This window comes from Hipposideros armiger, unplaced genomic scaffold (assembly GCF_001890085.2).
Source record: "Hipposideros armiger isolate ML-2016 unplaced genomic scaffold, ASM189008v1 scaffold_261, whole genome shotgun sequence".
Classification (NCBI taxonomy): Eukaryota; Metazoa; Chordata; class Mammalia; order Chiroptera; family Hipposideridae; genus Hipposideros; species Hipposideros armiger.
The window spans coordinates 1,701,529-1,710,582 of record NW_017731611.1 but is presented as its reverse complement, the minus strand read 5'-3'; the positions used below and the strand labels follow the sequence as shown (position 1 = coordinate 1,710,582).

Below are 9,054 nucleotides of genomic sequence, written 5' to 3'. Positions count from 1 at the left end.
CGTATCAGGACTTTTAAAATAAAGGACCAGCGTTTTAAAGGTGACAGGGGAAAAACCAAAACAACAGCCTCAACTACCCCAAATGCATCCGACTTGGGAGCACGCTGAAACAGAGCCGGAAGGAGGCAGGAAAAATCGTCTTGGCATTTATGCCATATGCACCCTCCCTTCTCCACCCGCTTTCCACCCCCACCCTGGCCGCGGTAATTGAATTGTCACCTGCCCCCGTCTCGTCCCCGGCCGCCAGGGCCACTTGGGAAAGTTGGCCTTGCCAAGCGCCCCCGGCCAGTGCGAGCCGCGCGCCGAGCCCGCGCCCCAGAAGCCGAGGGGTTACACACGTCAACGTAGAGGCGCACCGGACACAGTAATTAGGCACAATTCACACGCTCTCGGGCGCACGGAAACTACTTGTCACGATATTTTCAACGCTCCTCCTTGCACACTTTTTTCCACTCCTTCCCTGGCGCGCCCCCTCCCCTCCCCAAAGCAATCAATGGAGCTTCAGGAGTTTCGAATCTTTCGGACACTGTAGAATGCGGGGCTCCCCGGGCGCGGGCCCGGCCAATCAGAGTGCCGTCTGCCTCCCCTGGCCAATGGCAGGCTCCACATTGTTGTCCAATTCAGTCTAATGGAGCCCTAAGGAGCAACAATAGAGCGGGAGAGCCGATCATTGAGAGTCTGGCAGCGCCGGGCAACTGGGGCCCGGCTGTGCGCAGCGTCTGGAGCGCTCCGCGAGGGGACGCAGCGCGGTGAGGGCCACGGGTTCCAGCCAGCCGGTCCCTAAACAGTGCCCCGGTTCAGACTTCCTACTGAAGGGTTGGACTGCGCAGCATTCTGAGGGGTCCGGAAGTTTGGACATGGTGACTGAAGGAGGGTGACGTGGTCAGATAAGGGGCCAGGGGGCAAGGGGAAGAGACCAAGAGCGCCAGCGTCGCGAACGGAGCTGGGAGGCGCGTGCTGCGCCAGCGGAGAAGGAGGATCCCCGAGCCCAAGGCAGGTAGTTGAGGGCCGCAGGGAGGGCAGGGGAGGCGGCCCGGCCTTCGGCTCTTGTTGACGAGGCCAGGGCCACGCTGGCCTTAGGGACTGGGCGGCCCGAGGGTCCTGAAAGGAGAGGCAGCGCGCGTAGGGAAGGGATCTAGAATTCTCGGGCGGTGACACCAGGATTCGGTCCCGGGCTCTCGCGGAGACCGGGGGACCCAGGAGAAGCCGCAGCGGAAGCTCAGAGCTGGGCCTGCTTTGGCCTTCTGGGGCCGCGGCGCAGGTGGGACTCCTGCGTTCGCCCAGGGCCAGTTCCAGAGGCCATTCGCCTCCCTCGGTGCTGCCTGCTGGGCCATCCAAGTCGCTGGCACCCAACTCTGAGACCAGAGCGCGGGAATCTGCGCCCGAGCGGGGTCTCACGGGGCCCCAGGATGGGGGAGGGCGTGTCTGACGACTCGGTGCCTAAACAGCGAGCGGAGAAGGCAGTGTTAGGTAGTCAGCGAGAAGGATCTCCCTCCTGCAACACCTAACTTTTGCAAGATACTGTTTCCTCCCCGACTACTACTCCAGACTACAAGGCTAAATTTTGCCACGGATTTTACTCTATCCCCACCCCTAGCCTAAGCCTGTGGGTTTTTTCTCACGCGCAGTCCTCCGCGTGGACCCTGGGACCCAGACACTTATATCAGCTGTTTTTTCTGTTTTCCTCCTCGAGGTAGCTAATCTTTGGGCTGCGTTTGCCTATCCAAAGCAAGTTTCTTCAGCTGAATTTTCTCTTTAACACTCCTCCCCAGGCCTCCTAAACTTAGCTCCACACCCACTTTCTCTCCCACTCTCTGGAGGCCCTCACCATGGAACTTGCAGCCCCCACATTTCCACAGGCCCCTGGGCCTCTTGGCCTAACTTTGCCCCTAACTTTCCTAGCCCTCACTCCACTTAGTAGAGCTATTCGTTCTGTTCCTGATATTTCTCTCGAACTCTCCTGCTCCCATCAGCCAAAACCAACCAAACAAACCCCCCTCCAGCCCAACCAATTTCTCTCTCCTCTTCACCCTTCCACGTAACTGGACATTTCGCCTCGGGTTTTCCTGTTTTGCTCGTGGCATAGTCTACTGGGTCAAATTTTTCTCTCTAATCCGACTCCCATCAAACAAATATTTCTCTTTACTCGTCTCACCCCAATTAAACTAAACTTTAGGGGATAATCTTTTATTTTTCAAACCCTCGTTACATCCATCTGAACCAGTGACTTTCAAACTTTAAGAAATTTCTTTTCCCCCAGCGGAACCACTGATTCAAACGAAATCTTACACCCAACGCGTAAATCAGAAATAAGAAGAGCTCTGGTGGGAGTAGGGTGGAGGAACTCGGCCTTACAAGGGGGCTCCGAAGGCACCTCCTCCCAGCAATTTGGCAACCAGTAGCCAAACTTCTGCGGCGGAAATTTCCGTCTGTCAGCCTGGGTTCCTCGAGTGTGCTTGCTTTAGTTTCGCTCACCGTGCACTCCTCACCGCCTGTGTCTTCCCCACCCCCGCCCCCACGGTCTTCCACGCCAGGTCCTGACATGGAGCTGCGCTCGGAGCTGCCCAGCGTGCCCAGCGCGGCGACGGCGGCGGCGACAGCGACGGGGCCGCCCGTGGCGTCTGTGGCATCCGTGGCAGCTGCGGCCGCGGCGGCCGCTTCGCTACCCGTGAGCGTGGCGGGCGGCTTGTTACGGGCGCCGCCACTGTTGTTGCGAGCGGCGGAGAAGTACCCGCGGACCCCCAAGTGCGCGCGCTGCCGCAACCACGGCGTTGTGTCGGCGCTCAAGGGCCACAAACGCTACTGCCGCTGGAAGGACTGCCTGTGCGCCAAGTGCACGCTCATCGCCGAGCGCCAGCGCGTCATGGCGGCGCAGGTGGCGCTGCGCAGGCAACAGGCGCAGGAAGAGAACGAGGCGCGCGAGCTCCAGCTGCTGTACGGCACTGCCGAGGGGCTGGCCCTGGCCGCCGCCAACGGCATCATCCCGCCGCGACCCGCCTACGAGGTCTTCGGCTCTGTGTGCGCCGCCGACGGGGGGCCGGGAGCGGCGGCGCCAGCGGTGACCGGCGGCGGCGCAGCAGGCGCCGGGAGCTCAGGTGAGAGCACTGCCGGGCCGGGAGGAGAGGGGAGCAGGGACGCGCGCTCGGCCCAGGGACTTGGCTCAGTACTGAAAAAGTAGAATTCCCTTCTCCAAACGCCTCGACTGCTGGAGTTCAGCACACACCCAGCCCCTAATTTAGGTCATAGACACATGAACTCTCCTTTCCCCACTTTCTGAAGCATTTGCAATTGACTCCTTTCTTTCACCGCAAGGCCCAAATGTGAACGCTTTGATCTTATCTCCTCTACTAAAAGCAGGCAGGTCCCGGCGTCCCTGCTCACTTGCCTCGGTCTTCTCCCCAGCGCGAAACCTGCGCGTCTTCTTTTTCTTGGTTCTGTGCTTCTCCACATGCTGCGGTTCCCTCCGCTCCGTCACAACTCGTTGCAGAAATCCGACCCTCTTCAAGTCCCCTCCTCTGTCCCCGCATCGCTTTCTCTGGGTATTAAAGACATCTCGTTCCTTTAACCCGTGTAATTCCTTTTCTCAAGTTGCTAATGCTCCCCGGACAACCGCAGGCTGCGCCCTGCTCCTTTCTAGCTCCCCCCCCCATTTGTCCTGGGTTTCTCAGAATACGAGTTCTCTTTCACTTCCCTTGATCCTCTTTCCTCTTTACCTTCTACTCCCTGCCCGGCCCCACCCTCTTCAAAACGCCCTTGGTTTTTTCTGCGGAGGTAGGAAATTAGGCCAGGGTTCTTCCAGGGCCCGCTCAGCTCTCAGCTTTGGGAGGAAAGAACTTCTTAGGTCTTAAATTGGAAAGGGGACTTAGAAATAAGGGCTCTAGTTTTGCCTGTAAAGAGGCTTGGATCTTGTAGATACCCAAGGCGCCTTCCTTTACAAGCTATGCCGCCCAGGGCCAGAGTGCACCTAGGCCTGGGCTGGCTCTTGGAATCGCAAAGGTGGAATTGGGTCTTCTATACAGTGTGTGTTGTAGGTGTAGTTATGTTGGCTCCAGCTTGAACCCCAGGCCAGGCCACTTCTCCAGGGCAGGGCAGGGCTAGGAAGGAAGATAAGGGTGGAGGTGTTGGGGCGCAGATGTAGGAAGAGGGGCACTGGACATTGAGTTTATGGGCACAGGTGGTTAGGGTTCTTAGTACAGAAAGAGAGCGCTCCCTGTAGGCAGGGAAAGACAGACGGGGCTGTAGGGGCTCAGAGAGGAAGGAAAGGTGGAGCAAAACGAAAGGGCACTGGAGCCCACTGAATGAAAGTCGTGGGGCTCAGAGGGAAAGGAAGCTGGGATGCAAAGAGCTGGGGTGCTGTAGGTGCGGTCGCCTTCCGGCTCTTAACTGCTCCTCACATCCCTTTTTCTCCCCTCCCAGAGGCCAAGTTACAGAAGTTTGACCTGTTCCCCAAGGCACTGCTTCAGGCAGGCCGCCCGGGCAGCCCACCGCCGCCACCCGGGAAGCCCTTATCACCAGATGGCGCAGACTCCGGTCCCGGGACGTCGTCTCCGGAGGTGCGGCCGGGCTCGGGCTCCGAGAACGGCGACGGCGAGTCCTTTTCGGGGTCCCCTCTGGCCCGGGCCTCCAAGGAGGCAGGTGGCAGCTGCCCGGGCAGCGCTGGCCCCGGAGGCGGCGGCGAGGAGGACAGCCCGGGCTCCGCCAGCCCTCTGGGCTCGGAATCCGGTTCGGAGGCCGACAAAGAAGAGGCAGAGGCTGCGCCCGCGTCAGGGCTGGGCGGCGGAGGGCCGGGTCCGCGGCAGCGGACGCCGCTGGACATCTTGACGCGCGTCTTTCCGGGCCACCGGCGAGGCGTCCTGGAGCTGGTGTTGCAGGGCTGCGGTGGCGACGTAGTGCAGGCCATCGAGCAAGTGCTGAACCACCACCGCGGGGGCCTGGCGGCCGGCCTCGGCCCCGCTGCGCCCCCTGATAAGGCCGCGGTGGGTGCAGTAGCAGCTGTGGAGGACGGGTGGCCAGGCCGCGTCGACGCCGCCGCCGCCGCGGGGGGACCCGGGCTGCCCGCGCCGCTGCAGGCTGGCCCCGCTGCACCCCCGCACCACAGACCTTTGCTGGCCGGTGCCATGGCTCCCGGGGCGCTGGGCTCGCTGAGCAGCCGCTCAGCCTTCTCGCCTCTGCAGCCCAACGCCAGTCACTTCGGCGCCGACGCAGGTGCCTATCCGCTGGGCGCGCCTCTCGGCCTCAGCCCCCTGCGCCTGGCCTACTCCGCGGCGGCGGCGCACAGCCGCGGCCTGGCCTTCATGGCTCCCTACTCCACCGCCGGCCTGGTGCCCACACTTGGCTTCCGCCCTCCCATGGACTACGCCTTCAGCGATCTCATGCGCGACCGCTCGGCTGCCGCCGCTGCTGTGCACAAGGAGCCGACCTACGGCGGCGGCCTGTACGGCCCTATGGTCAATGGCGCCCCTGAAAAGCAGTAGGGCAAGGGCCCCGGCAGCTGGGCGGCCCCCAAACAGAGACCCAAGCCTTGTCCCCGCGGGCCGCCGACCCCTCTTCGCCGGGTGTGCTCTCTGCGCCCTGGTTGGGGCCCTCTTGCTCCAAGGTGGTTTTCAGTTTTGTTTTGAAGGGTTGGTGGGGAGAGGTGAGCAAAGGGGAGCAGCTACAGAGGCAGATGTTCTCGGAGGAGGTGCGCGGCCCGGATCCTCATCCCCCGACCCACTCCCCACGGCTTCCCAGCTCTTCCAAAGGCAACAAATCTGAATTCAGAGGCTGCGGCCACCGCGCACGCTCCTGCCTCATGTAGCTACACCCATCCTGCCTGCCAGCCCGCGCGCTCAAATGGATGGCCGGATAGTCCGAGAGTCTGTCTGCTGTGTCTCCCCCTCCATTTAAAGGATTTTAAATATGCGCTCTAACAAATATAAATTTAGGATGTATAAATCTCTTGGCACTGAGTCGAGTCTTTGGGACACATATATATCAATTGTAAAAAAAAAAAAAAGGAAACGTTCTAAGGTGCACTTTCCTCGTTTCGGTATTTGTCGCTCTCTTTGTTGCTTATGCCGATAAGCATGGGTTTCCTTGGTGCAGTGTGAGTTTTTATACATGTATAAATCTATATGTAATTATACATATATATACAAGCCAGTGTATAATGTTATAAAATGGAACTCTAAGTTATTAATTGTAATCTGTAGGTGATCTCGGTATTAACGTGAAAAATATTCAAACACAAGCAAAAATAATGGACAAAATGGGAAAAAATTAGACTATGCGCGAATTGTACTTATCAGGTTTTATAGATTATATTGTACACTCGGGACGAATCCCGCCCACCCGCCCCTTTGCCTGGGCTGGTCTCTCCCTAAGGAGCGGTCAAGATGCGCATTGACGCAGAAACAGAGCGACGTGTGACTGAGCCAGACCCGTCCACCCCAAGGCCCACCCCAGTCTCTCGGGACTCGCCAAACGCCCCGGCCAGAAGGCCGGTGGCGGGAAACGCTGCTGCAGAGAATGGCTCACTTTGTGCTTTTCTTTGCATAGACATGAGCTAGAAATAAATGTTATTTTCTAAGAAAACAACGCCGAATCCCGTCCGGCTCTTCGGGCGGCCGGATTGAAAAGGTCTTGATTTCCCGCTCGGGCTGCGGTGCCAGGGAAAACTTGACCGCAGTTCGGCTGGTGTTCCGACCCTCAGAGGTGCGGGGTGAGGAAACCTCCCTTGGCGCCTGGAAGGGCCCCGCGGAGCGGTGCGGCGCGGGGATGAGAACTCCGGGGGGAGCGGCGCCCGCTGCGCTTCGCGGACCTGGTGTCCCTCCCACTCCCGGCTTGGGCGCGCGGGCTGCGGCAGGGTCGCCTTGCCAGTGCCCTCGGTCCCTGGATCGTGAGATTTGTCCGGAATCCTGCGAGGCTGGCAGCTGGTTCCAGTTCTCCCCGGGGCTCAGATTTGGGCGCAGCCCGGGTCCCACACTGCGCGCCTCCCTTCTCAGGTTTGGCACCAAGGACGGCGGAGGTGGCAGCTTGGGAGGGAAGGTTGTGACCATTCTCCTACAGAGTTATTTTTGGGTGTTATTGGGAGTTATTTTGGGGTGGTGGGGTGCTACTCTGGCCTGAGGCAGTGTAATCCGAGAGTAGAGGTGAGGACGCGTCTTCCAGCGAGACCTCACTGCACCCCTTTTACTTTCCCTCTTTACGCGGAGCTGAGCAAATCAGCGGCTCCCGGGCAGACCCTCTACTCAGGCGATCGTCTTGCTCCCGACAGGGTGACTCCCCCTCTTCGGAAAACAGGGTGCCCCCTCCCCTACGCTGGCCCCGGCGACATCCCAAGGTAAACTTCTGGGGCCGGCTCGAGTTCCGCCAGGCGGTGAAACTTAATAGCAGGACAAGAAAACGGTTTAATAAAGAAGGGCTTTAATAGGGAACTAATTTGATTGAGTCGCCTAATTCCACTTTAATTGGAAAGGGGTTTGGCTGTTTGGTTATAAAGTGTGAGGGTGACGAGGAGATGGAAGTGGGGGAAGAGGAGCGAGAGAAGAAAGATGGGAGGAGAGAGAGAGAGAGAGAGAGAGAGAGAGAGAGAGAGAGAGAGAACAGAACAGAAGAGGGAGAGAGGAGAGGAGAAAGGAACGTGGGAAGAGTTACTCATAAGACGCGAGGGAGGCGAGAGAAAGCGCGGGGAGCATCTAGAAGTGTGAACTTTCTTGCCCTCCGCCGCTGCGCCCTCGCAAAGCCTCCAGCGCCCTCCTCCCACTCCAGGTTTCCGGAGGCCTCCATTCCTCTCTCAGCCAGCGCAGCTGCCCCCTTCCCAGCCTCTGCCCTCATCCCACCCAAGGTGAACGAACCTAAGACCTGTCTGTGTTTCTTGTTTTCCCTGGGTCTCCCGGAGCTCTTTGGTTCCTGCTGGTGCTCAAGCCGGACCCGAAGGGGGCGGCCTGTGAGCCTGTGTTACCCACTCTCAAGAACATCTGGAGCTTCGTACCTTTCAAGATTGTTATTTTAGTTCATCCTCACAGCAAACAGGGAAGAAACCAGTGAGTGGTTGTCGGCTCCATTTCACAGAGGAGGAAATAGAGGTCCAGAGTGGTTTAGAGACTTGTCCAGTTATTCTGGGGCCCTGGACTCTCTCCTCCCCACTGTCCAGCGGGCCTCCTCTTTTCTCATGAAGCGGTTTCTGCGAGCCGATAGTGGGGGCTCTGAGGAACCCCCTTCCCGTGTGCTCATGCAGTCAACAGCAGGGAAGCCGCTTGCCCCTAGAGCCCAGAGAGGCTGCGACCTCAGCTCCTTGCTGTGGACATCTTGGGTAGAGCTCAGAATGTTTCGAGTGATGGAAGTTCGAGGGGGTTAGAGTAGGGGGGTTCCCAGGTTCCTCTCCTCTTCGCCTGGCGTGTCTCCGTGGCCCAAGCCCTGCGATGGAAACCCAGGGGGCTTAGTCACAGCCTTGATTCCTGGTAAAGTTCTGCACCCACGCGCGTCCCTGACCCACTACCCACTGCGCAGTCAGGAAGACTGAGGCTCAGAGACCGACGGTGTCCTGCCCACAATTGCTCATCCAGGCTCGGAGGAGCCAGAATCAGAACCCAGGATGCCCAAGCCAGGTTGCTAGCTGGCAGTGGAGTGGCGGAGGGGGCGGGGTGGATGGGTGAGGAAGCGACTCTGGTTCTGGGAGCTTCAGCGAGGGTAGGAGGGGGCTAGGGCCTGTGATCCCCGCAGGGAGGAGCATGGGGTTACTCAGTTGCAGGCTGTGCTCGCGCACCCCTGATGCCAGTGGACATTAGCCGGAAAGTCACCTCTTTTCTGCGGGAAGGGGAAGGTGGGCTGGGGCTTCTGCTGTCCATATTTATTCCCTAACTCTCCCCTAAGTCTGCTGGACCTGACCCTGGCCCGGGCTTTGGGAGGTCTTGGGCCTAGCTCTCCTCGGGGAGCGTGGACTGCTGGGGAGACAGAGTAACCAAGTGATAGTTATTTTTAAATTCTTCTTCTTCTTCTTCTTCTTCTTCTTCTTCTTCTTCTTCTTCTTCTTCTTCTTCTTCTTCTTCTTCTTCTTCTTCTTCTTCTTCTTCT

General features: G+C 59.0%; 1 protein-coding gene across 2 annotated transcripts; it reads left to right on the top strand.

Annotated features, from left to right (window-relative positions):
* The first annotated feature begins 761 nt into the window (after positions 1-761).
* On the top strand, positions 762-6,575 carry DMRTA2 (DMRT like family A2). Of its 2 annotated transcripts, XM_019656519.1 has the most exons (3): positions 762-997; positions 2,535-3,095; positions 4,417-6,575. In XM_019656519.1, exons 2-3 carry the CDS (start codon positions 2,543-2,545, stop codon positions 5,472-5,474), a joined length of 1,611 nt encoding a protein of 536 aa, XP_019512064.1. In that variant the 5' UTR covers positions 762-997; positions 2,535-2,542; the 3' UTR covers positions 5,475-6,575. The 2 variants fall into 2 exon arrangements, with proteins under 2 accessions (XP_019512064.1, XP_019512063.1); XM_019656518.1 differs by lacking the exon at positions 762-997 and having other exon boundaries at positions 2,186-3,095.
* Positions 6,576-9,054: the final 2,479 nt, after the last annotated feature.